The 25,422-nt window shown below is 43.8% G+C and overlaps 9 protein-coding genes across 9 annotated transcripts; 4 read left to right on the top strand and 5 right to left on the bottom strand.

The window, feature by feature from the left end:
- Positions 1 to 282: 282 nt before the first annotated feature.
- Positions 283 to 771, top strand: SS1G_02652 (mitochondrial 37S ribosomal protein MRPS8; the record flags this gene model as incomplete). Its single annotated transcript, XM_001596382.1, has 1 exon — positions 283 to 771. One exon carries the CDS (start codon positions 283 to 285, stop codon positions 769 to 771), a length of 489 nt encoding a protein of 162 aa, XP_001596432.1.
- Positions 772 to 1,125: 354 nt separating this feature from the next.
- On the bottom strand, positions 1,126 to 4,026 carry SS1G_02651 (hypothetical protein; the record flags this gene model as incomplete). The annotated part of the gene is made up of 3 exons (XM_001596381.1): positions 1,126 to 2,778; positions 2,841 to 3,559; positions 3,660 to 4,026. 3 exons carry the CDS (start codon positions 4,024 to 4,026, stop codon positions 1,126 to 1,128), a joined length of 2,739 nt encoding a protein of 912 aa, XP_001596431.1.
- A 1,485-nt stretch (positions 4,027 to 5,511) lies between these two features.
- On the top strand, positions 5,512 to 9,555 carry SS1G_02650 (hypothetical protein; the record flags this gene model as incomplete). Its single annotated transcript, XM_001596380.1, has 6 exons — positions 5,512 to 5,644; positions 5,697 to 7,556; positions 7,607 to 7,729; positions 7,780 to 8,245; positions 8,366 to 9,092; positions 9,184 to 9,555. 6 exons carry the CDS (start codon positions 5,512 to 5,514, stop codon positions 9,553 to 9,555), a joined length of 3,681 nt encoding a protein of 1,226 aa, XP_001596430.1.
- A 618-nt stretch (positions 9,556 to 10,173) lies between these two features.
- On the bottom strand, positions 10,174 to 12,178 carry SS1G_02649 (hypothetical protein; the record flags this gene model as incomplete). Its single annotated transcript, XM_001596379.1, has 3 exons — positions 10,174 to 11,316; positions 11,363 to 12,099; positions 12,172 to 12,178. 3 exons carry the CDS (start codon positions 12,176 to 12,178, stop codon positions 10,174 to 10,176), a joined length of 1,887 nt encoding a protein of 628 aa, XP_001596429.1.
- A 1,152-nt stretch (positions 12,179 to 13,330) lies between these two features.
- SS1G_02648 (hypothetical protein) lies at positions 13,331 to 14,696 on the top strand (the record flags this gene model as incomplete). Its single annotated transcript, XM_001596378.1, has 3 exons — positions 13,331 to 13,615; positions 13,666 to 14,445; positions 14,640 to 14,696. The coding sequence occupies 3 exons, from the start codon at positions 13,331 to 13,333 to the stop codon at positions 14,694 to 14,696; spliced, it is 1,122 nt and encodes a 373-aa protein (XP_001596428.1).
- Positions 14,697 to 15,125: 429 nt separating this feature from the next.
- Positions 15,126 to 18,822, bottom strand: SS1G_02647 (hypothetical protein; the record flags this gene model as incomplete). Its single annotated transcript, XM_001596377.1, has 2 exons — positions 15,126 to 18,590; positions 18,808 to 18,822. The coding sequence occupies 2 exons, from the start codon at positions 18,820 to 18,822 to the stop codon at positions 15,126 to 15,128; spliced, it is 3,480 nt and encodes a 1,159-aa protein (XP_001596427.1).
- A 1,431-nt stretch (positions 18,823 to 20,253) lies between these two features.
- SS1G_02646 (predicted protein) lies at positions 20,254 to 20,619 on the bottom strand (the record flags this gene model as incomplete). The annotated part of the gene is made up of 1 exon (XM_001596376.1): positions 20,254 to 20,619. One exon carries the CDS (start codon positions 20,617 to 20,619, stop codon positions 20,254 to 20,256), a length of 366 nt encoding a protein of 121 aa, XP_001596426.1.
- A 1,031-nt stretch (positions 20,620 to 21,650) lies between these two features.
- Positions 21,651 to 21,861, bottom strand: SS1G_02645 (predicted protein; the record flags this gene model as incomplete). The annotated part of the gene is made up of 2 exons (XM_001596375.1): positions 21,651 to 21,764; positions 21,847 to 21,861. 2 exons carry the CDS (start codon positions 21,859 to 21,861, stop codon positions 21,651 to 21,653), a joined length of 129 nt encoding a protein of 42 aa, XP_001596425.1.
- A 705-nt stretch (positions 21,862 to 22,566) lies between these two features.
- On the top strand, positions 22,567 to 24,924 carry SS1G_02644 (hypothetical protein; the record flags this gene model as incomplete). The annotated part of the gene is made up of 5 exons (XM_001596374.1): positions 22,567 to 22,613; positions 22,698 to 23,124; positions 23,218 to 23,263; positions 23,321 to 24,517; positions 24,842 to 24,924. The coding sequence occupies 5 exons, from the start codon at positions 22,567 to 22,569 to the stop codon at positions 24,922 to 24,924; spliced, it is 1,800 nt and encodes a 599-aa protein (XP_001596424.1).
- Positions 24,925 to 25,422: the final 498 nt, after the last annotated feature.

Below are 25,422 nucleotides of genomic sequence, written 5' to 3'. Positions count from 1 at the left end.
AATAAATTATTTTTGGTTTTTGGCTTCCTCGAGATAATTCGAGACGGATAACCTCAAAGGTGTTATATGAAATTCTTTCGCGGCTGCAATTGTTAAACTACGAATATAAGGTTTACCAAATCCAGAGGTGGCTTTTCAGTATATTTTCAAAAGAAATCTAGCTAACATTTCCCGCCAGCATTGCATTTACATCTCCACCTCGAAGAAGATATCCCTGGTAGATCTCATCAATTGTGCCCGCGCGGGCTTGCGAATTCGTCCTAGAGACTCTCAATCCTCGTCATGTCTCTCGTAACTCTTTCCCACGTAGCTTCGCATCTCCAAAATGCCTCAAAAGCCCGTCTTGGGCTCACTTCCGTCCCATCCTCGAACATGATCCTCACTCTCATGCTCAGTCTCCAATCGTCTGGATTTCTATCCTCGGTCACCCGTGGTGGCCTCACTCCTCCTCCCATGGACGAACTATCTACATATGAGCCAGAAGCTGTCACACAGCGAAATATCTCGACAAGGAGGTTATGGCTAGGATTGAAGTATTGGAATAATGAGCCGGTGCTGAGTCGGATGTCGGTGATCAGTAAACCCACGAAGAGAATTTGGATGGATGTAGAGGGGCTTTCGGAGATCATAAGAGGAAGAAATGCAAACTTTGTGGAGGGTTTGCGGAACCCAGGAGAGTGTATCTATATTAGTACATCAAGCGGGATCATGGAGGCAAGAGAATGCGTAGAGAGGAGGGTGGGTGGTATGCTTTTATGCAGAGTGGAGTAGGTATGATGATCAAGAATTGTGTAAAATTACAGGGCATGATCATTTGTGGGAGTTTAACAAGTGTATAAAAGAGATGCTGGTCTTGCCCAAAGGTAGATCAATCACGGCTGGGAGATAGAACTCCGAATCACGATTCCAAACTGCAAAAGTATAATGAATTTGGGATCCAGAAATACGTGCTCCTTCGGCCACCCTCAAATACAAAAGCATAACTGCTAACAATTCTTCAATTTCCTTAAGCGGGTTTCCAACCCATTATCACACCAATATCCAGATGTGCCCCAAAAGCACTAGCAACCGCAGCCGAGACTCATGTACTTGAGCCAGCAGTTTGTGAAAATACTATCCTGCTCCTTAATATCTCTCGATTATCCAGTTTCTCCTCTGTTCATCGTTCATGGGCTTCATGAGCTCCAGCTCCGCCCGTTTCATTGCAATATATGTGACCACTACTGCCTCACCAAGTATCCTATACATGCCTTGGTCGTTTTTGAGACAGGCAAGCGCCTCCTCCAAACTACTTGGCAGCATTTCTTTGATATTGTAATCATCTCTATCTGCCTGGCTCAACTTAGCAGGGGACATATCGCAATCAAGCCATGTCATCTTTTCTTTTGCAATCACGCCTTCTACACCGGCACCAATCATTGCTGCTAAGGCCAAATAGATGTTGGCGAGGCCATCCAAGCATCTTATTTCCCAGTGCGATCCTTCGATTTTTCGTAGTGGGGTTTCTCGGTTTTGCGTACCCCAAGTCACCCAAGTACTGCCGGCAAAACCACCAGCCGCAGAAATACGGTCGTAGCTCGCAGCGTTACTATAGGTCAAAGCCGTAATTGATCGAAGATGTTTCAATATTCCAGCATAGAAGTGAGTATAAGTTTCTTCCTTCTCGCCTTCTGGGGTAGGTATGGAAAGGTGAACATGTGCTCCCGTACCTATTTTGTCCGGGATAGGTTTGGGGTGTAGTGTCGCGCGCCATCCATGATTCTCTGCAATTGTAGTGATGATTTCGCGAGCCTGTAAAAGTACATCTGCAGCCTCAAGGGGTACGCAAGCAGGGAGGACAAACTCAAATTGGCCAGTGGCCGACTCTGGATGCCATTGTTCAATGTCAATACCAGCATCTGAAAATGTATCCACTATTTCACCCACAACATCTCTGATAGCATGGGGAAGGGCATTATTGGATCCCCAACAATGAGAATCCGCACCCGGAAGAGGACCAAACGTGAATGTGTTGTCTTCATTGAGTGTGCCTTTCATGAACACAATTTCAATCTCAGAACCAACAAGAAATTCAAGACCGAGATTCTTTGCTTTGTTCACTATGTTTCTGAGAGTGGTTCTGGGACATACATTCAACGGAGTATTGTCCTGGTTGCGGAGTTCTGCTTGGGCCGAAGCATAGCCATGACACGGACCGGGACGCATTGAAGAGACGTCAGCATTTAGAAGCCTGAGAACCCCTCTAGGAGAAACGGAATCGATACGATGATCAACTGGCGTCAGCGTTAAGCTACTATTAGTGATTCCGATGGATACATCACTTTTTTTGTCGCACAGAAGTTCATGGACACGTTTCATGGGTAAAATCCGTAGTCGAGTGAGAGAGCAGTAATCGATGTATTGTACACGCAGAAACTTAACTTCTGGGTGGTTTGCCATGAATAATTCAAAGGTCTCAAGGTCCGATGGATTTTTTAAAACCTTTGCGCCACTAGCCCTCTTGGCTCTGCTATTTTTGTTGTGCGAGTTCAGTTGATGGATGTTGTTGACACCATTGACGCCCTTGGTGCCGTTGAAGTTGTTGGTTCGGTTAATCCCATTTGTCTGTTTAACATCATCCACTCCATTAACAGGTCGCTCAACCACCTGTGTCCCTGTTTGCTTCAATTTTAATTCAAGACCATAAAGTTCGTTAGATGTGTTAAAAAACACATCTTCAACGAGTTTAACAGCTTGTGTAGGAGTCAATATTTCCTTGTCGACATATTCCATGAGTACCTGGGGATTTTCAGTATCACCGTACGTAGACTTTGTTGTAACGTGGCATTGGAGTGCCCTACCTTCTCGAAAGCTTCGCGAGATTGAATCTTTGCTAGCAAATATGTTTCTGGAAACCAATGCCCATCTGTACTCCAGACGATCTTTTCTGAAGGACAAAGCTCTAAGAGATCGCGGATAACAGCCTCTTGGCCATCTTGACTTACACAAGGAAACACTTCCCCAATATCAGCATAAACATTCGAGTATACAGTAGCTAAGTATCCCGTTTCTTTTGTCCACGGATAACCCGTATGAAGCAAAACGATTGGAACGTCCGGATACTCGCGGATAAAGCCTTGTAGATGGGATGGTGAAGAGCGAGTAAGAGTTATGTCTTTATCTCCCAAGCCAGTGTGGAATTGAATTGGCTTCTTGTGAGTTGTCCTTGAGTCTTGAATGAGTCCAGCTGTCATGTGAATAGCCCAGGAATTCAGAAGTTGGTTATCGGACCTTGTGGAATGACTATAACCTTCGGCCTTCTGCTTCATAATACATTGCAACAACGACTCTTTTACCTCTCCTAATGGGTAGGCCCGAGAAATATCAAGCCCTGATCTATAACAGATGACTGATTTGAAGGCAACAACATCGGTATCAGACAGAGCATCATTTATGGCTTTCAGAAGCCCTTCAAGCACCGAGGCAAAGAAGTCGTCCTCGGAAACAGCGAATAAATCTAGGTTCTGGTCCACTATATCTGCAGCAAGTTTTTCGATTCTTACTATTCTCTTACACTTTCCTACAACAGCCGAGATTAGCAAGGTGTTGAACGTATTGGCATCTATCGTGTCGAGGTAACACAACTTCTATACGAGTGCGGGGAACATGAAAGTACTTACTACTTGTTAGTTTGTCGTGCCAAGAATAGTCGAAGGCATCATTATCCGTATTCAGACCATCATCGAGAAGGATTGTTTCAATTCCTTCAAAACAATATTTTGCCCAAACACCATCTGGCTTCTCATTTTCTTTTGCGATGGCTTTCGTAACATCACTCCATGTTTGCGGACAGCCGAGAATTTCGGCGAGTTGATTTGTAGCTCGAATGTGTGCCAATGATGAACTGGAAGCCTTTAGAGCATCTCCATTCGCCTCGGTAGTAATGCCTAGTAGTGGATATTTGCACTTAGACGAAGGAATAAGTAATGGGTGAGCATGATTATCAATCAGTGGAGTGGTACGGATGGCATGAATAAGTCGATCCATGTTCGACGTAGGAGATATAACTTGAGAGATAAAGATGAAAATTCTCAATTATCTGCAGACATACGTGGTTTATAAACTCATGGTGAAGCGGAAATAGAGGAAATAGCCCCTCATTCCCCTCATGATGTACAGCCATGGCGCCAATGTCAGGACCTCCTTCAAGATTTGAAAACTCATTTAGATGCGGGGCAAAGGAAGTATATACTCCGTTGATACACTTGCATGGCCGCAATATAAAATATGACGACAGTTACTTTTGGTGTTGTATAGATTGTAGTACACTAGGAAGGCAATGTAAATGGTCGATTTATAGAAGAACGGTCTTCTAGCTTTGGTAAGTCCAGAATATGTGAAGGTCGATTGAAATATGGGAATAGCAACAATTCGAGGAATTAAGTACCGTACTTGTATTATGCTTCCAGTCAGTCTGCAATTACAAAGCTAAGAATCCATTACACAAATGGCCTAGACTCCGTCATTAGTCTAGATTTTATTAGTGCCTAAGGCTGTAAGGTTATGTCCACATAACCTTACAATAATAAATGCAGCGTCCAGATTGGTTCACCGCTCGGATTGTTGAATGATATATTCAGCCGGCTGAAGTCACACTTGCATCTCATCCACTTCTTTTCGATGTTCGTACTTCATACCTCCTCCCAACATTTCATTTGACCAATTTGAGTATATTGTCCACAAGAACATGGGTATCTTGTGTCAGCTCACTCCGGTATGTGAAACATTTCCAAACCAGCGGTTTTGCCAATGTTTGGCTGCCGTGTTTTCAATATCTTCATAAACTTCGACCTTCTCTTTTCGAAAAGGTAGGCGTGCAAGCAAAAGAAAAGTCAAGTGGCTAGACCTATTGCACTTGGAAGAACGTTGGTGCAGGTGAAGCATGGGGTACACAGATTTGTTTTGTCTACCGGATGTCATTATGTTACATCCCGATGAATTGGTGTGTTTTGAATGGGCATATTGAGCAGAGTGGCTTTTTATCAATTCTTCACAGAACATGAGTGTCATCTTCGGCCCCAAAACACGGCACTTATTTTGGCCTTCTTAGGAGCATTGTAATATACCATGATTCACTTAGGCGCCGAAAGTGCACTGCTATGGATCTCTCATTTTTATTCTTTTTCCAGTTCCTCGAATTGGACTTTGCGAGGATGATTTATCCTTGACATGATCATCGATTGCTATGAACATTCGAGTCCTGGAAGTTCTCTCATTGTTCCTTAGTTTGGTCTCGTATATATGATATTTGAATCTGAAAGAACGCCATTTCAGTTGGTTGCCGGGACGATTCTGTCTACCAAAACTACAGTTGTGCTACTACGGAAAATATAGAAAAGAGCATTTCCACGATCATTTCGAATCGCATCACATTACTACTTAATCAATACTTAAAGGCCTTGGAACAATATCCACTTCCGCCGTTGCATCGGATGTACCCTCTCTTTGGCAAAGATCTAAAATCTGTTGAAAATGGAACACCAAATTTCGCCTGCCATTTTGGAAGGCTCTGGAAGCGGTAATATCATTGCAACGGTTCCTAAAAACGCAGATAGACGATCGCGGATTGAGAGGGTGTTTCCCATCCGTATCGAAACAGGGCCGGGTACAGGTTGGACGTCCAAGACTTGTTCAACATGTTAACTAACGATGCACAGAAGTTATTGGCCCCACGTCTAACGGTTCTGATGTTACAAAAGATCAAAATGTGCCAAATACAACAGCTCCCATGGCTGTGCCGGTCGTTGCAGCTGAGAGCGAAGGTGCCATTAATCAAAGACATCCAAAGGTCGTTTTAGCAGAATCTTGCCGGCCATTATCACCATCTGAAAATACTTTTATTACAACTTCAATTCATCATTTAATTTCTGATAATAAGCCAATTCCAAACCATGAAATTAATGAGGTGGTACTTCGTTGCGAGGATGAGCCCATTCAAATTCCTGGATCCATCCAAAGTTTCGGAGCATTATTAGCCCTGGAAGAGAAAGAAGACGGGCGATTCCTGGTCCGGATCGCAAGTGAGAATTCTGGAACCATTATTAATCGCGGGCCTGAAGATTTATTTGCGCTCTCTTGCTTCACTCAGCTATTAAGCCCAGTGTATGAATCGGACTTCAGAGCCCGGATTGAAGCCAGAAAACTGTGGCATCAGAAAGAACATCTCAAAGCATATCCAGATATTTTCACGATGATGCTTGAGTCAACTCCGCAAACCCCTATGTATTGTGCCTTGCATTTTCGTGAGGATGCGGGCTTATTCATATGCGAGTTTGAGGCGAAGAATGATATATTGAGTGATATCCCTCCGGAGGATTACAATTTGCCTGGGGAATCCGTCAACGTTATTGATAATCAGGCTACAGAAGAAGAGCGAATCGTATCAACCACAAAATATAGTGAGCCGTTTCGCACGATACAAAGGACCAAGAACAGACTTGGTGAGATGGAGATGTTTCATCTAGGCTGTGAGGTCCAGGAACAGCTTAATTCAGCCACCTCAATAGCTTCTCTGTTAGACATCGTCGTTGGTCTCGTTTTTGATCTGACGGGATTTCATAGGGTCATGGCTTACCAGTTTGATGAAGATGATGCGGGGCTGGTTAGAGCGGAGTACATTGATGAGAGAGCTTCATTAGACCTCTATCGTGGTCTCAAATTCCCAAATACTGACATTCCAATCCAGGCTCGCCAGCTCTATGCGCTAAACAAAATACGATTGCTGTATGATCGAACAGCAAAGACAGCGAGGCTCATGTCCTCAACCAAACAACATAACCCCAAAACTCTCAATCTTTCATCGGCATATTTGAGGGCCATGTCACCTGTTCATATCAAATACCTTAAAAACATGGGTGTGCGGGCATCTTTCTCAATCTCCTTGATTGTAGAAGGACGGCTTTGGGGCTTGATCTCTTGCCATGATTATGGCCTAGAAGGGAAAAGAGTTTCTTTTCCAATGAGAGAGCTTTGCCGAAGCCTAGGTGATTGCACAAGCAACAATATCGAGAAACTACTCTACCTTTCCCGGATACAAGCGAGAAGACATCTCGGCAAAGCACCTCCGAAAGTCTCGCCATCCCAATATGTTGCCGCCTCATCCAGAGATCTTTTGCAGATGTTCGAAGCAGACTTTGGCTTTCTAGCCATAAAAGATGAAGCAAGAACGATCGGTCGCCTCTATGCCTACAACGAAAGCATTTCTTTACTTCAATACATTCGCAAAAAGTCTCATACATCAGTGTTTTGCACTCAAAGCATATCCGCAGACTGCACAGATATCATGTTTCCCGCCCGCTTTGTTTTGATCTCTGGATTTCTTGTGATTCCATTGTCTCTGTCAGGAAATGATTTCCTGGTATTTTTCCGTAAGGGTCAAGTGAAGGAAGTCAAGTGGGCGGGGAATCCAAACGAGAAGATCTACAAACCTGGAACACAGTACCTTGAGCCAAGAGCAAGTTTCAAAAGATGGAGCCAGCATGTTGTAGGTACTAGCCGGGAATGGACGCGGGAGCAAGGTTGGTTTATCCTAGTTCTAGTCGGTTCATCCTAATCTGAAATTTTATAGTGGAGTCGGCAGGAGTCCTAAGCGCATTATACGGAAGGTTTATTGAAGTCTGGAGACAAAAAGAGGCTATTGTACAGCAGAATCGGATGACACGATTGTTGATACGACAAGCCGGAGCTGAAGGTACGTCACCTAAAATATGAAAGCTTTTGAGCGTTACTGATGTCTGCAAGTGCGAAATCCATTAAATGCTATAATTGGTTACCTTGAAATCGCACTTGAGGATGAACTCGACGAAAAAGCACGTCTGCATCTTGAGAAATCTTTAGGCGCATCAAGGTCACTTATCTTTGTGGTGAATGACCTTCTTAATTTGACAAAGGCAGAAGGAGAAGATCCGGAAATGTCTCATGATAATGTTGTTTTGTCAGAAATGATGAACGATGTCATCGATGATTTCGGGGATGAATGTCAAAAAAAGAGTTTACATATCAAATTCGACGAAAGCAATGTCCCACCGATGGTAAAGTGTGATGGTATGCGTTTGAGACAAACTATTTCAAACTTACTTTCTAACGCTGTCAAACATTCGACTGCTGGTGATGTGGTTGTTGGATTTAAGAATGTTGAAACTGATGATGATGATGATAAGACTCGAGTCGAAATGTTTTTCACTGACAATGGGTCTGGGTTCACTGAGTAAGTTTGTTATTTTAGTAGCACAGTTGAACTAGGGGAAGACTTCTTTGTGTAGCCCAATATTTCCAAAGAATATACTAAGCTACCTCTTATAACGAGACTAATCCTTCGTGTTCTTAGACCTGAACTTGACGGCATATTCCAAGACTTTGAGAAAGTTCTCGACGACGACCAAGAGGTAGATGCATCACCATGCCTCGATGCAGACAAATCATCAATTGGTCTAGGACTAGCCGTAGCAGCGCGATTCGTGCGACTCAACGATGGCAAAATAGTTATAAATACGGAACCAGGACACGGAACCACAGTCACCGTATCAATACCATTCCGCAAGTCCAACGGAGGACATTCTTTCAATGCCAGAGCTCCACGAGGAGACATCTCAAATGCATCCACCAGTAGCGAAACTCCCAAGTCTGAAAGTAGCAAAAGCTGCGACACGCCCGAGAGATTCCAGGTCCCTCCTCCAACTCCCCTCAAAGAACCTTTCCTTACATCCACGACGGAAATACTCGAATCACCCGAATCAGCACCCGGCACCTTAGCTTCTCAATCTTCACCATCTCTCCCGCCTCCATCTCAATCATCACTCTCCGTCAAATCCGTGACGACAAACTCCGACTACCAGCTTCAATATCCTTTCCCTATCATGGATTTGCCTCCTCAACCCGAAATTCGCAATCTCAATGTCCTAGTTGCAGAAGATAATCCTCTCAATAGTCGACTTTTGGAAGAACGGCTCAGAAAGCGAGGCCATGTGGTGACTGTTAAGGTAAACGGACAAGCTTGTGCGGATGCCGTGTTAGCTACTCCAGATGGTTTTGATATCGTCTTGATGGATATACAGGTACCATTCCCATTCCCACTCCCACTCCCCCACCCTCATCTTACCTATTACAAACCCTCCCAACTAAACCCTTCCTTCCCTCCCTCCACAGATGCCCATAGCCAACGGCTTCCAATCCACAACCATGATCCGCACCTCAGAGTACCTAAACACACCGCCCATCTCCCGCCGCGCAAAAGTCTATGGTCGTCTACCCATCATAGCTGTATCCGCTTCCCTAGAAGCAACCAAACGCGAAGAATACATCGAGCGCGGATTCGACGGCTGGATACTCAAGCCGATTAATTTTAAGAAGTTGGAGGAGATACTGGCTAGTGTGGAAGATGATGCGAAGAGAGAGAAATTGTTGTATGGAAATAAGGGGGTGGTGTGGAATAAGGGGGGTTGGCTTAAATTGAAGAGTTGCAGTGGGAGTGGGGGTGTGGGTGGTGGTGGCGGAAGTGGTGGTGGTGAATTGAGTTGAGGATGATGGGAAGGGGTGGTTGATTTTGTGGTCGATTAGTATTGCATATTGGATGGATATGAATGATCATAACCAAGCAACAAGATTACGAGAACAATCTCAAAAGATATTTACCTACCTACCTACCCAAGTCAGCACCTCTCCTCCCCGTATCCGGATACGCACAAATATACAAAGATAGTTTCTTTTGTTTTTCCTTTCTTCTTTTTCCTTTTAATTTCTTTCTTTTACTTCAATAACCTCCAACGCGTACATGGGTTCTTTCCACAATCCTACTACTATTGTATTATGGGTAGTTATTTGAATACTTCCATATGGAATATGGAATACGATGATAACTCTATGTCCTATCTTTTATCGAGATATATTTAATATCTTATTAATGATGAGATCGCAATGCCATGATGACTTGATCATGAGTACGAACATCAAAAACATCGTAATTTATAAAAAGTATGGGCATTAAATATGATCAAAAGAACGGTAACAACAACTGTGACAACGACGACGGTATTCAACGCCCACCACCCAAATATTCCCATTGACCAATTCCGTGGCCATTACCGTGACGAACGCCCAGCATTACTTCAATTTTCATACGCATAACCATACCCCAAACTACAACTTAACACTCCCCCCATTCAATTCATTCCACTCCTTCTCCCCAAACTTCACATACTCCTCTGCACCCGGCTTCAACCAGAACAATTGATCACCACTCTCCTCGACCACATTGGGATCCACACCCTGTTTCCTAACAACATGTTTAACCATTTTCACGGTACCCGTGATTTCCATTTTCTGGCCTTCTTTCTTAACTCTCAAGAAGATTGGGACCGCGTAATTCGGTAATCCCTTTTTCGCATGAGCGGCCAAATCTCTCATGACTCTGGGACTTTGATCTTTCAATATAAGAGCCACGCAGCCTACGCGGCCATCATGGTGTGGTAGGGAAACACCATATACGTTTGCTTCTTGAACTGCTGGGTGAGTGGAGAGAGCCTCTGCGACTTCGTTTGTGGAGACATTTTCCGATTTCCAGCGGAATGTGTCGCCGATTCGATCATTGAAGTAGACTCTTCCTTCGTTATCCCAAGTCATGATATCACCTGTTCGGAACCACGCATCGTCTTTTTCGAAAACGCTTCGTAAGACTTTACTGTCCGATGCATCTTGGTTACCAAAATATCCTTGATAACCCGAATGTATATCGGCGGGGTCAAGCTTATACAGCATTTCTCCTGGGCTTCCATATGGTAGCTTGGTGCAGAATCCAGTAGTTTTCGATCGACGTGGTTGTTCCGTTTCAACATCTAATTCGACTACGGCCCATGATTTTCTCAATAGAAGCCAGTAGATAAATCCATTGCGGCTCACAGCACCCTTGCTAAAATCATTATTTGAATAATTCCAACCAGCTCCTGCACCTTCAGTTGCGGAGTAAAATTCAGCAATCGTTTTGATGTCAAACCGTTCCCTAAACTTATTCCAGACATCAGGTCTTAGGCCATTACCGAATGCCATCCTAACGTCGTTCTTCTGGTCAAGATTTTCGCCTGTCACGGGATCATATTGAGGAGGGGCGGATAAGAGGTAGCGACAAACTTCGCCAACATATTGAATAATATTCGCTTTTGATTCTCGAACTTCTTTCCAGAATGTCTTTGTAGAGAATTTCCTTCCAATACATATTGTTGCTCCCATGTTAAGAGCTGCCAGAACAGCAAGGACACTAGCAGCAGAATGGTACATAGGCATGCACTAAGAAAATCAGTATTGTAATAGACAAATGGAATAATAAACGCACAGTATATAGTATGTCTGGTCGACTATATCCGCTCCACTTTGGCATGATAGTCGATCCAAAATTAGCCTTTCCCCAGGAGAGAACTGCGGGTTTAGGTAAACCTGTAGTTCCACTGGTGTATATCAGCATTCCAATCTTTGACTTTGTTTGCTCATGTCTCGTAGAATCCGGCTCTCGGACGCCCTCGGTGGATTCAATAGCAGCCTCTATTTCAGGGGTAAGAATATGAAATGAGATATCGGGAAGTTCATCTCGAACTTCCTGTGTCAGTTTTTCTTCGACTACAAGATCGACAATGCATAATCTGGCAGTGGAAACTTTGACACAATGTGATAATGCGTTTCCCGTCAAATTGTAATTTATAAACGCTGGTTTGGCGCCTATACTCCATAATCCAAACCACAAGAAAAAGTATTTATCTGAATTGGTGAAATCCATAGCAACAATTTCTTCCGGCTTGACATTGTGGGTATTTTTCAACCAAGTTCCGTATTTTAAGACTATATCGTATGTTTCCTTGAATGTCCATTTCTTGCCTTCAAATATTATGAATGTGTCGTTTGCAAAATTTCCTCTGGCATGTTCTTCGAGTATGTAAAACATATTAAGGCGATCCTCTTTTTCCCTTCTGTTAGTAAAGGCGTATGCTTTTATTGCAGCACCCAATAATTGATAATCGTAGCTCAAAGAAAACTTAGCGTTAACATATGCCAGCCCAGCCAAAGCTACTGGAGCTGCTAAAGCTAATGGGACTATCAACTATCAGTAATCGCAATCGTTCTCCAAGGCGTGATGATATAGAAGCTAACCTGGCATTTTGATAACAATGTGATAGCAATATCTTTAAGTATCAGAGTGAACACCTCCAGGGCTTCCTAAAAATACTATAATAATGGTGAAATGTTATATCCAGACTGGCAGATTCGAAAGGGGATGACACGGCGGATGCTGTGGGACCTGATCGAGCAAATATGGAGGATAGATGTTTGGGCCGTGGATATATCCAATACAGTCGATTCAAAGGCACGATTCAAGGCGGATGCGCAGTTCAGATGAGAAAAAGGACGAAAGATAGATAGATAGTTGAAAAAGATTGAACTTAAAAACTTACCGTCCATAATATGGCCGAAGTCTGGATAATATGCATGCATCCCGCCGTTGGGTCATTTTTATTCATTCCTCAAATTGTGGAAAATGCCTCGGCATGGAGGAATAGTTGACATTTGGCGTGCTTCGCATTGCACGGCTTTCCAAGGTCATTGTAATTGTAATACTCAATCAGCTGCAGGGCAATGCAAAAGAGGTGGGTGGTTCTATCTCGGACTTGATCTCTCCATGAGGGTTTTAGGATCTTTGTGCCTCTGAGATGCACAGTCCCTTTCTTCTTCCCACTGCCAATCACGGAAACTTATGCATTCATGCAAAATCCACACTTGAACTCTTGTCCGTCCTATTCGTCCCAGAGTATGGGTATCGGTCGGGTTTGTGCCACAATGATGAAGCCGATGACCCTCGATCATGAACCCATGCATGATTTACGGAGACATAATATTCGATTGGCTGGTTGGATAAAATAGAACCGATGGAATCTGTGTGTAACCAGTGTAAATAATGGGTTTCCCAAATCAACTGACCGCTAACTTTGCCTTAAACCTTATAAGTAATGAGAGAAAAAAGAATAATTGGGTCTTCGGGTCTTTTCCCTGAAGAAGTTTAACAGACGTTGCCCAGCGCCCAATTGCTGTTAGTGTTGTTTAATGCGCAAGTTCTGGCTCGTGCTTCACTTGAAACAGCATTATTATCTCAGCCTTGTCAGTTCAGCCTTGTCAGTTCAGCCTTATCAGTTCAGCCTTATTTACTTAGCCTTCCAATCGCTAAAACTTGTTTGTGCAAATGCAACGCGGCAACGCAGGCGATACCTAGAAACAGATACTGTAGCTGGCAAATGGACACCCAAGCTTCAACATAATGTCAACATCAACAAATGAACCTGCATCCTCAGGAACGACCGAGAAGACACTTGAAGATGTGAAAACTTTCAATGATACAGCACCCGAAAATGCTGTCACAGCAGTAAACAAAAGGAAGGAACCACCTCCTGAGAAGCCCGAAAATGCTCGCATGCGAACCCAAGTTCTTATTTCATTCTGGGCCATTATTTTATTATTTGGTGTGCCAATATGGTGGAGAACGACGACAATATATAGAGCTCCATTACCTTTAGATCAAATGACAGATTGGGCCGAAGGAAGAGTATGCTGCAATCATTCGCATAGCTAGCATTTACTGATTGATCATTGCAGGCATGTCGACCAGTCTTTCCACTTACAATTTCAATAGAAGCCGAATCGTTACAAGACAACGAAGCTCAAAATCTTTTGCGAACTACACAACATGCTTTAGACGATTTAAATGATTTCTCCGCGCATCATCTACGGTTACAACTTTCCCCGCCAAACAATGCTTCCGCGACTCTGAAGGGTTTCTCATCTGGAGGCATGGGAGAGGATGTTGCTTTGACTATTAGACTTCTGCCTGGACCGGCGTCACAATTCAATTTGCAAGCCTATGCACCTGTTTTAGATATATACTATTCTCCAAATCAAATTCCCTCGAGTTCGTCATCATCATCTTCATTAGCGACTTATATTGCGAATACCTTACGCGGCGTGTTTGCCGAAGAACAGGCTATGATCGCATACTTACTTTCCACCAGCTCCGCACCGCCAGAAAGAAGCCCCAAAGTATTGGCGCCGGAAGTGGCAGATACTTTGGCCAAATGGACAACGCGATCATTGAAATATTCTGGAACTTATCACTTAACCTTCTCCCTCTTTACTCCAACTGCTACTCCCTCCTCTTGGGACATTGAAGCTGCGCTAGAGGAATACATGAAACCATTACTTGAAAGCTTCACTGCTATCAGTAATTTCACAATCGATACCCAAGTACAATTATACGCCAACCCCGGCGTCAGCGGAAATATCTTACGAAAAGAAGATCTGAGCGGATTCATTAACGCCGCTGAATGGCCCTTAAGTCCTAGTATCGGTGGCGCGCCGACTATAAATTTCATTCTCTACGTAGGCAACATGGAAGTAGAAGGAGGCGGCAAGAGTTGGTTAATTCCCCAATGGGGAGGAGTAGTCATCCAATCCGACATATCCGATTTACGCCCCGCCATGCTCACATTTTCAAATCAACTAATGTCCCTAATGGGCGCTCCTGAGACCGGGTCGCTTCCGCTCCGCTTAATGACACTAGTGCGCGTTCGTAGCGCTGGCCTTCTGCTAAAAGCAAGTGGTACACTGGGGAGTCTAGCCAGATTGAGTAAAGCGCTTCCTTCAATTAGCATACCGGAATCGGTACAAGAAGGTGTCTATACAACCATAGAACATTTGAAAAAAGCATGTGATGGATTAGGAGGGAAGGAAGGGTTAGAAAATGCTCGTATTGCGGAAGAGGCGGCAGAAAAGGCGTTTTTCGAAAAGAGTATGGTGGGCCAGGTGTATTTCCCGGATGAACACAAAGTGGCGGTTTATATGCCGTTGTTGGGGCCCGTGGGTGTACCTCTAGTTATGAATGTGCTGAAGGAAATCAGGGCATGGAGGAAGAGGAGTAGAATGGCTAGCTAGTCGTACTTAGAATGATGAGGTAGTAGTATCTAGAATAATGATTTAATGAATTCTCAGTAACTTCCTTTTTACCTACTTCCATGTATATTAACCAATTACCCATTTATCGACTAGGTACTCTCCTCTCTTCACCTCCCCAAACCCCCAAATCCCCAAATCTCCATCCCATTCCCAACAATAACCGCTTTTGCCCCCTTTTCATTCCCATTCCCATCCCCATTCCCCATCGCATCAGTCTCACAAATCAAAGCTACATCCCCAATATCACTAACCGCCGTAAACTCATCCCCAAGCATCTCCACATCTGCCGGACACATCCCATCTCCCTCGTTTCTAGATAAAATACCAATACGCCATGTTTTTACTCGTTGATCCGTGCTCGTGGATAGTATGTACATAGTTTCTTTTTCTTGATTATTTTTGTCTTTCTTTCCCTTCTTCTCCGTCTTCTCATCTGAGATATTGGGAAGATTGGAAGGGTCTGGAAGAAAAGAAATACCCGTCACAGCAGCCGCATGTGCATCAGGCAGGAGCATCGAAGTCGATTTTGTGAATTCTTCATCGGGGTTGCACGGAGATAGTGGGTAGAGGGTGATTCCTATGGCGTTATCATCACCACCTGTTATCACTACTAGATGCGGAGTGCTGCTGCTGGAGGTATATTTGTAAGAGAGGGTTTTGATGGCATTTTGATGAATTTTTGTGTGAGACAGGAGTGTGGGTTCTGGGGTTTGAGGTAAAGTGGTAGAGACTTGATCCTGGTGGAGGAGAGTAAGTGGAGTGGTCCAGATACAGAGACTTCCATCCGTGGCAGCGGTCAAAAATTTTATTTCCGTCTGAGAGATGCGGAGATGGATGATTTGCATCAGACATGCTGAAGTATACCTTCCACTCGCTAATAATTTCCACCCTCTCTTTTTAGAATAGACGTAAGTCCGCATTGTAGAATCTGAATAGACAAGAGTAATAATCATTTCCTCGGAATGACTTCCGGGAATATCCGACACGTCAAAAGACATAATGCGTAAATCTTGCTCGTCGGTAGGGTCAGGACATGATGCTTCACTGATTACTCCGAGACCGAATCCAGGGATTTCTTGAATGGACCAGATGTAGAATTCTTCGACGCCGCCGCTGCTAAAGAGATAGTTTGAGTTGTGCCAATGAAGATGTTGGAGTCCTGCTGTATGTTTTTGAATTACAGAGAGGCAGGTGAGGGTTTGCGAGTCGGGGCTGTGGTTATTGGTGTTTTGGTACCGCCATATTCTTATATTGGTATCTTCAGCACCGGTAGCTATCATTTGGGGAAAGCCTCCTACAGCACATGCTTTAATTTCTCGTCCATGCCCGCCGGGTTTAATAGTGCGATGTGAAGGAACTTTTTGGGAATGAAGGTATAGTTGTGATGCCTTTGTGTATATCAAATGCCCACTGCCGCCTCCATCAGCACTCTTTAGTGGGGAATATGCATGAGCTCGATGAGCTCCTCCGCATTCGATACGCATAACTTCAGACTGTTTCGTCTCATTCCAGACGATCAGGCTTTTGCCTTTGAATCCATATAGAATTAGGTCAGAATCTTGAAACCAGCAGGCTTCAATCATAGGTCCAAATGGTGGTGCAGCCGAATGTACACATGAAATTTTTGTGGCTTCGGGTTGAGCATTATCGTAAGACAGTATGGCATACAGCCCATCTCGACTCGTGATTGCGAAATAGCTTGTAGTTTGTTGAGATTCAGGATTTGGTACAGAGACAATGGAAGTGATGGCATCTTTTCTGCCCGGCGAATTCCAGGTAGTTAAAGAGTTGCTGCTCATGTCGTGTACTGCAATTGCTCCTTCTCTAGAGCCAAGGACGAGATTATCGTCACATCTACCAGCACCTGTGACTATGAACTTTGGAGGTAATGAGAGGGTCTTTCTATTGACAACAGGCTGTTGGCCGGAAGATTGCAAATCGAAGGATAACGCCGTCAATTCTTGGGTTCCTACTAATGTTATCAATAAATCAAATGATATATTGCCATTTTTTTGGACAATGAACATATCGGATGGTTTTCGCTCAACACACCCTATCTCGACGATGGGCGAACCTGGTTGATACAGAAATATCCTTCCATTGGTGCCCGCCAAAAAGCACAATTCCAGAGTCGAATTTCCTTTTAGAATGGAGTACGACTTAAGATCTTGAGTACTTGATTCTGGCAGAAAAAGTTCTTCGAACGTAATCTTATCCTCGATAGTTGCTCGAAGAATTTTCCCAAATGTTGTTGTAATCAGGAAGGCATTTTCAGATACAAATGCATAGCGATTGAACGCATCTTTGGGCGCCTTCTTCCTTGATACCAAGGATTCCTGCTTTTGCTCCTCTTTCCTTTCAGAACAAGAATCGGCGGAAGTAAGAGATTTGAACACATCTTCAAGCTCAAAAGCTAACGAGGAAAATGAACCTTCAACCGAGTGATCTATTGCAAGAGCTCCAGCGGCGACATTGCATAACGGGTCAGTAGAGAATAATTCAGTCTTCTTTACTTCGTCAAAACAGTAGGTTGATATTTTTCCATCCGCTCCACCAGTGGCAAGCAAACTCCGATTGTTTTCTATCTGGGTGACGGCAGCCGACCAAATGTGCTTCCCAGTGTGGAAAGCGAATGTTTTGATATGCGTCAGCTCAGCACGAACATTTGAGCTAAGTTTTGAAACATCAAGCTCCAGAATACCAGAAGCTTTACCTCCATTCTGCAGTTCACTCCCAAGTCCTAGTGCCCATTGCTGAGCTGTTGAATCTTCCCCAAAAGAGAGAACAGTAATTGGGGAAGTGCCAAACGTTGAAACATCAGTGCAATGAAATTTGACACTCCAGATACGAGATGCATGAGCCATGGTTACAGCAACACATCTATTGGAACCATTAGAGTCATGCTGAGCTTCTGCAGGCTCGCCGAAACCTGTTTCTCGTGGCAATAAGTCGGCAGCTAACTTCATGGCGTCTACATCACTTTGTAAACCTTCTGCAAGGTTCCATATCCGTATAGTACGATCATCGCTACAACTTGCTAGCAACCGAGTGGTCTTTCCATCATCACCCATAATCTGTGGAGATATGTCGACACCGAAAATTGAACCTTCATGGCCAGTAAAAACGAAGAGAGCTTCATTGTGATATGTAGATCTATCTTTGGTAGCAACACATTTCCAAACGATAATCTCGCCGAAGATAGTTCCCGCTGCTACTATAACAGTATCTTGATTTTCGCAAACAAGACTAGCAGAGTACAACATGGACCGCGAAGAAGGTTGTAACTGTCGCAATCTTATCGGTCCGTCTCCTTTCGATAGAGTTGCTTGAATCATTGCATTATGGGCAGTAACTGCAACACAGCCCTGCTTTTCCCAAGGACAAAAGGCAACACTGAGGACCCAATCACTGGTGGATGTCGCGGTCTCTGTGATACTAACCACACTTTGAGAGATGATCTCCTCGATTTGGGATCTACAAATTAAGGTCAAACATTGGCCACCCCAGATGACTAGCTGTAGGTCATCACTAGAATCGCCGTCTAATTCTCTGACAATGATGCCATGAATGGCCTGTGAGTCAAAAATTTGACATTGACCAATCAGCCTCGAAGTTTCGGCATCATATATTTTCAGAAAAGAGCCTTCCGCTGCAAAAATCAGCAATGTCCCGGTGGAAATATGGTAAAAATCCAATGCCAAAATTGGACTCAACGAATGATTGTGCTAGAATGACGCAGGTGAGTTAAGATTCGTGTCGGAAATTGAGTATATCGGAACAGTTGCTGACCTTGAAAGAAGACATTGGGATGAAGAGATGCTGTTCAAAATCTGCATATTTATCAAAGTGGTCAATATCAAGAATACTTGAGCCACAGTATCACGACTGAATTCATGGCCTTCTCGATTTTCTCTTGTGGATAGAAGGGGAGTTTGTGCCCAAATTTTCCTCACCGCCTTCACGGCAGAAACCCTAATGCGACAACACTTTATTATTGTTCTGCCACAAGGGAATTTTCATATATCATTGATAGATTTCCAACTAAATTTTCTAGATCTATATATTTATTCAATTTTTAATTGTACCGGTATCTCTCTTATGACCATTTCTTCTCGAATATAGCTACTGTTTCCTCATGAGAAAGCCTCTTTATCGAGTCTTCGTCAAACAGCTGCGGCATGCCAGGCTTCCCATTTTTATTGTAATTAAAATAGTTGCCGTCCCATGATTCCATATTCATAAATGCATCCCAAGCTTTTCAGCATCCATCCACTACCTTTTTCTCTCCCTCTCCCTCATCTTCCTCTCCATATTCTCACACTCCTTCAAATAATCTATTTTCCTACGATTCAACTGAGTATCCGTTTCTCTGTTCAAATCTATAACATCTCGATAATAACACTTTAAGGACCACACAAACTACGCTGAAAAATGATATTGACAGCTGCTCTGTTGTCATTTTGATCAAATTTTCTGATACAGGACCTGATTCTCCAGCTTCTGCACAGCCAAGGTGGCCCGAGTTTCTTCAACGCTGGTTTTCAGGGGATATACCATCCCTCAAGTCATCCATTAGTCTCTCCATGGATTGATGTGCAATGGTGTCGCATGGAATTGCATGAGAAGGTGGAATATCTTCCATTTTCAAGACTGAATCCCTGCCCATGCCAAATCCTCGTTTCCATCTTCACCTTCTTCGTGTGTGTCTTGAGAATCAGTATCACTACTCAAGACATGATCGAGGATGAGCTCTACGGCTAGGGTGAAAGCGACCCGTGGCCCAAATGACAAGATAACGACTCGGTTTTTGCTTAGCTGTAACATTTGGTACACATATGTTATCTCCCCTATAGGGGTATGCAATTATCAAAATGAACATGCGAAGTCTACCGATTCTGATGTTATAGCTTTGTAGATAATACAAGTCTCCCTTCTCATGCACCTTCAAACCTCCTCCTGACATCTTACACATCCAAATACCACATCTAATCTTACAAGGTTCGAACTTGAGCATTGCCCATGCCCTAGGGACTTTCCCATCTCTTCAGTCGCTGTATGATATATCGGGAAATATTAGACATTTCAATGCCTATGTGGTTGCTCGGCTTCGTCGTTAAAAGCAGTTAAATTTTGCTAATGCGGGATTTAGTAAATTGCGTCTATTTTTTGCCACATTACTAACATGATTTATCAGCATAACAGCTTCCTTCCTTGCCTATGCCCCATTCAATTCAATCATGGCTCCGATTTGAGACTGCTTTCATCTTGAGAACAACTTGGAGAAGAATCGCTCCTAATCAAAGGGATATTACTGTTATCGGGAGTAACGGATGATTCGTGGATCTTCCCAGGGGCTCGTTTTCCCGTCCCTTTTCCGCCAACTCCTGACACAGACTCGTCAACATGCATTGGAGCTTCGCGCACGCGGTCTGATGAGCTACTTCCAGCACCAGCTGCACCTGATTTATGTTGCGACCCCTCGGTAGTGTTTCGTATTTTCCCCTTCTTCAAGTGAGTTGTAGTCGACTTTCCACGTCGTTTTGGCGGTGGATTGACAATATCTGCTAAACTTCGACCATCGTTTCCCTCAGTTCCTCCCATATGACGCCCAGGTACGCCACGTACAATATCCGCTAAACTCAGTCCCTCAGGGTCTTGTACACGCCGACGCTCTGACCCACGTTCCCATACACGGCGATCATTTGTATCTCTCTCTCGTGCATGAGGACCATCCGGACTACGTTCTCAAATGGGGAGTATTGGGATTTCTCCGTTACCTGGTCGCGATATATGTAACCGCTGCCATAAGAAGAAAGCTACCGCACCTCCGAGCAAAGAAATAACAATGATTGCCAAACTAATTATCAGAGTTGCCTGTCCCATTTTGATCTCAATTGGGACCCTACAGCCTCTCCGCTCCGACCTCCGGTTCATATATAACACTTGATTGACAAGAGAGGCACTAGCAAACAACTTTCTTCAACAAAGGGTATTCTAGAAACCGCTATGGAACAATATGAGCCGCGCCCTTTGTTCTATTCCTGGATTACTATCCTTGGCAAAAGCCGACCTACTGTGTAACACCCAATAGATGTACTCGTGGAAATCTCCATAATTTAGGTCAGGTATAAGCCGAAGTAAATCAAAGACTAACAATCGAAAACAGAGTATTTTTTCGTTCAAAAATAGATCAACTAGGTGTCTGTCTCGTTTATGGGTGATGTGCATTATAAACTAGCCACCACCTAGCGACCTAAAATGTCAAATGTGATAGCTGGATGTTCAGGAGCCCTGTACTTTTGTCGAGCTCCTTGTTGCTATCCCCGTAAAAGATAGCGTCGTCAAGATGATGTTTCTTCAATGAAAGGCAGAATGGATCCTTCTCTGCAAGCTTCCGCCTTCGAGAAGGAATATCCCAGGTTTGCTTCATGCGGCAACGTGCATATAAACCTCCGATTCAATTGAAGCATGCAAGGCGCACACATAGTAGCGTTGCCATGCGCCTGAGGTGTATTGTCTTTGTCAAAGTGCAATCATGAACTCTAAGTTTGACATTGAGAAATAAATTCTAGATGTTGGCCAGGTGATCATGTGGCACAGTATGATTTTGAAACAATCCTCGCCGATTATCTTCAGCGCAGTCTCCTAGTAGCCTCTCCGAAGCAATTCAATGTCACATCCGCTGTCAATGCGTGAAGATCGAATGCAGTGCTGACAATGGGAACCCGAAAGCCAATATCGGATGGCTTCAATATTAGCTAGCATCAAGAGTACCTAGCAGATAGAAGAGCTCATTGTTTTAGGTTGCTGGGAATACCCCATACATACCTGCATGCGATTCATGCTGGAATCATACGATGCAGCTGCCCTGGTGGAGATTTAGTTGACCGCCTCATAACGGTCGTGCAATGCTAGAGCGATATGTTAAACTCCACTCTCTCTGCTGTGCCTGCTAGTCGCCATGCTCGATGATCGCTTTGAGCTTTTGATTCTGGAGATAAAGTCATGGGTTCTTGGATGGAAATTGTCGATTATTAAATGTGCGTTCAAGAAGCGTTAGATACCCTTTAAGTAATGTTATTCATGAATCAATTATGGGGAAAAAAGTGACGATGTAACCAACTCCCAAAGCAGGAAATGTTGGGATTTAGATTTCGACATTGGATATAAAAAATAAAATAGGGTAGGATCGGGCCATGCCGGTAGTGTTATATTAGCGACGGGCTCTATATAATAAGCATTTTAGTGAGGCTGAAGGTGGGAAAGGTGGGAATGTGGGGAAAGAAAACTGCCTGGATAACAATGGCAGCCACTAGAATGATCGTCCCGATACCATCGATGTCATTATCATCTTGTAACATGAAAATGCAAAACTTATTGGGAACTGTGTACCTTCACAGTTCACTTTGATACAGGTACAATTCTATAACTATCATTTTCACGGTTGACTTATAAACATTACTCAAAGAATGAACAATGTTGCATAAGGTCAGAAAGATCCTCTTTGTGACTTCAATTCCTTAACTTTACCAACTCCAACTCTCTACCATGTCTTTAGTCCCATATTCATCTCGAGACAGTCGGGAGATTGTGCTGTAGGTTATACTCTATCATTTTCTGCATAGAATCTATAGAGTAGCTAGAAGTTAGAAGACACCTACTAACATCTAATATTACAGTCGCCATGATGATGCAATCGTCATTCGAGATCCCAACACTCAAGAATTGGCTCTGCGAAGTGCCCCTCCCAGTCTTGCCTTGAATGATTGCCCTACATGTCATCGACCATTGCGTACTGCGTCTCCCGAGCGACAACCTACGACCTCTACTCACGCGAATACATTCATAGCCCCAGAATACTTTCGCATGCTTCACGTTGCGAATAGTGGTTCGAATAGACAACGGCCCTCAAGTCCGATTCGCAGGCTCGTACAGCCTGCCTCAACGTCCACGAATTATGTGGATGATGCAGAAAATAATGTGGAATTTGTGACGAGTACTCCAGCAGTAGAAAAAGGCCACACTATAAAGAAGGAAGCTTTCAGCCCAAACTACTTCAAGAGATTCTTCACCGAGGAGAAGGAATTAGGCCGTGGAGGGAAGGGTGTAGTTCTTTTAGTTCGCCATGAGCTTGATGGGGTGTCCTTAGGTATTGAAGTGTGATTACGAACATACGAGGCAAGTGCTGATAGTTCATAGGCCAATTTGCGTGCAAAAGAGTACCAGTTGGAGATGATCATGCATGGTTAGAGAAAGGTACAACAATCCCTTCCACCCAAGATTCTTATACTAACTTCTACAGTCCTTATCGAGGTTCAACTTTTGCAAGGACTTTCTCATCCAAATCTTGTATCTTATCGACATGTCTGGCTGGAAGATGTTCAATTGAATCGATTCAGTCCCTCGGTACCATGCGCCTACATACTTCAACAATATTGCAATTCGGGAGACCTACTACGTTATATCGCTGGACCTACACCTAAAATGCAGACCACAAATGAACAATTGAAGGAGAAAATGCGGAGGAGATCGAAGGGGGGTGTAGAGCGACCAGACCTGAGATCATCACAACGAAAGTTGCAGTTTGAGGAAATTTATTCGTTCTTCAAGGATATTACTTCTGGTCTCGCACATCTACACTCCTCGAACTATATCCATCGCGACCTGAAACCAAGCAACTGCTTGCTCCATCAAGACGGAAGTGATATGCGATGTCTCATCAGCGATTTTGGGGAAGTTCAAGCGGAAAATGTTGTGAGAAAGTCGACAGGATCTACGGGCACAATATCATATTGTGCTCCTGAGGTTTTGAAACAAGATCAATTTGGTCGATATGGAAATTTTACCACAAAATCTGACATCTTCAGCTTGGGGATGATATTGTATTTCATGTGTTTCCGTCGGCTTCCTTACAAGAGTGCAGACAGCTTCGAAGAAGACTTTGAAGACATGGATCTACTTCGAGCTGAAATTAGCACATGGTCAGGATTTCAGGATGAGCGGCGAGAGCGACCAGAATTGCCAAATCAGCTATACATCTTTCTCAAAAGACTTCTCGCCGTCAACCCTAATGATAGACCTAGTGCAAATGAAATTTTAGAAGCAATCAGGACTGAAAGGGGACTACAGAATCCAACACGCGTACGGCATGGCAGTGCATCGGGAATTTGTGGAAGGATTCAAGCAATTGACTCACCCATGCCACCCTCGACACCTGTCAACGAGCGTGAACCGAAGCGCGTGCGCTCAAGAGCATACATGGAAGATGCTTTATCTGAGACCTCATCTCGTTCATCATCGCCCATGCCAGATTCTCAACTCGCTGTCGGAATCAGCCGACATCACAATTCTGTTCCTGTATCAAAGCCCTCTATTACCACCCCACTGTTGATGCCACCACCCACCACATTCATATCCTCCTTACTGAATCGCTTATCCCTTTACCGTCACTACAGCGAAACATGGGCTCAACACAACGAGCAATCTCTTACTCTACTAGGTAGGGTATCAATTTTTCTTTTCAAAGTTTTCATGATCACAAAACCATGTCTATCTTCTCTAGCAAGACGATGGATTTGGTATCCACTTGTCATCATAGCCGCCGTCGAACTTGGGCTCGGGACAAGAATAAGTTGGGGCATATCTGGCGGTCTTTTGGCATTTCATTTTACAGTGGTAGAGTTATTTGATTGGTTTGGGCCGGGAATGTGTAATGGAAGACTAGGAGTGCATGAGCATTGGTATCAGAACGGTTTTTAAAAGGAAAGCTTGTCTTTCCTGTGTGAAAATCATGATTATTGAAGCGTTATTTATATGCGAGCAGGAAATTTATTGCATCTTAAGGTGCAGGATTTGAACACACCTACCAGACAAGGCGTTTGCATTCATGAATCAAATGAGACATGAAACAAGGGATATGTATGATATGGGAAATGGGAATGTGATGACATAGCATTAGCATGATAGCTTTCGATGACTAATAAATGATAACTATTTGAACAACGGTGACCGAGGGTAAATTTTCGACTCTTTGCATGGCCCAGGTGGGTTTCAACATTTAATGTTGGATCACGGTAACGCGTCTTCCAGTTCATTTTTTTTATTTAGTTTTGATTGCAGTGCGAGCGCCTCCTGCAATACCGCATAGCACGCTCCCTAGTGGTGACTCACTTCTAAAAATCTCACCTCTGGGGTTATCAGAACTCCATTTTCTTCCCGAGTGAGACTGCTTTGTAATGCAGCTGCTGGCCTCGATACGGACGTGGGAGTAATGGTACACCCGGTACGCAAAAACATGGAATGCTCGTCTTTTCAATCTTTTCAAATGAAACTTTTGCCCTTGGCTTTTTAGTAGCTTGAAATCCATGCTCTACTACGAGTATAAGTTCCAATGTCTTGAAGTCT

This window comes from Sclerotinia sclerotiorum, genomic scaffold (assembly GCF_000146945.2).
Source record: "Sclerotinia sclerotiorum 1980 UF-70 scaffold_3 genomic scaffold, whole genome shotgun sequence".
NCBI lineage: Eukaryota > Fungi > Ascomycota > Leotiomycetes > Helotiales > Sclerotiniaceae > Sclerotinia > Sclerotinia sclerotiorum.
The sequence above is the reverse complement of the archived record's forward strand: the minus strand, read 5'-3'. Positions and strand labels throughout refer to the sequence as shown.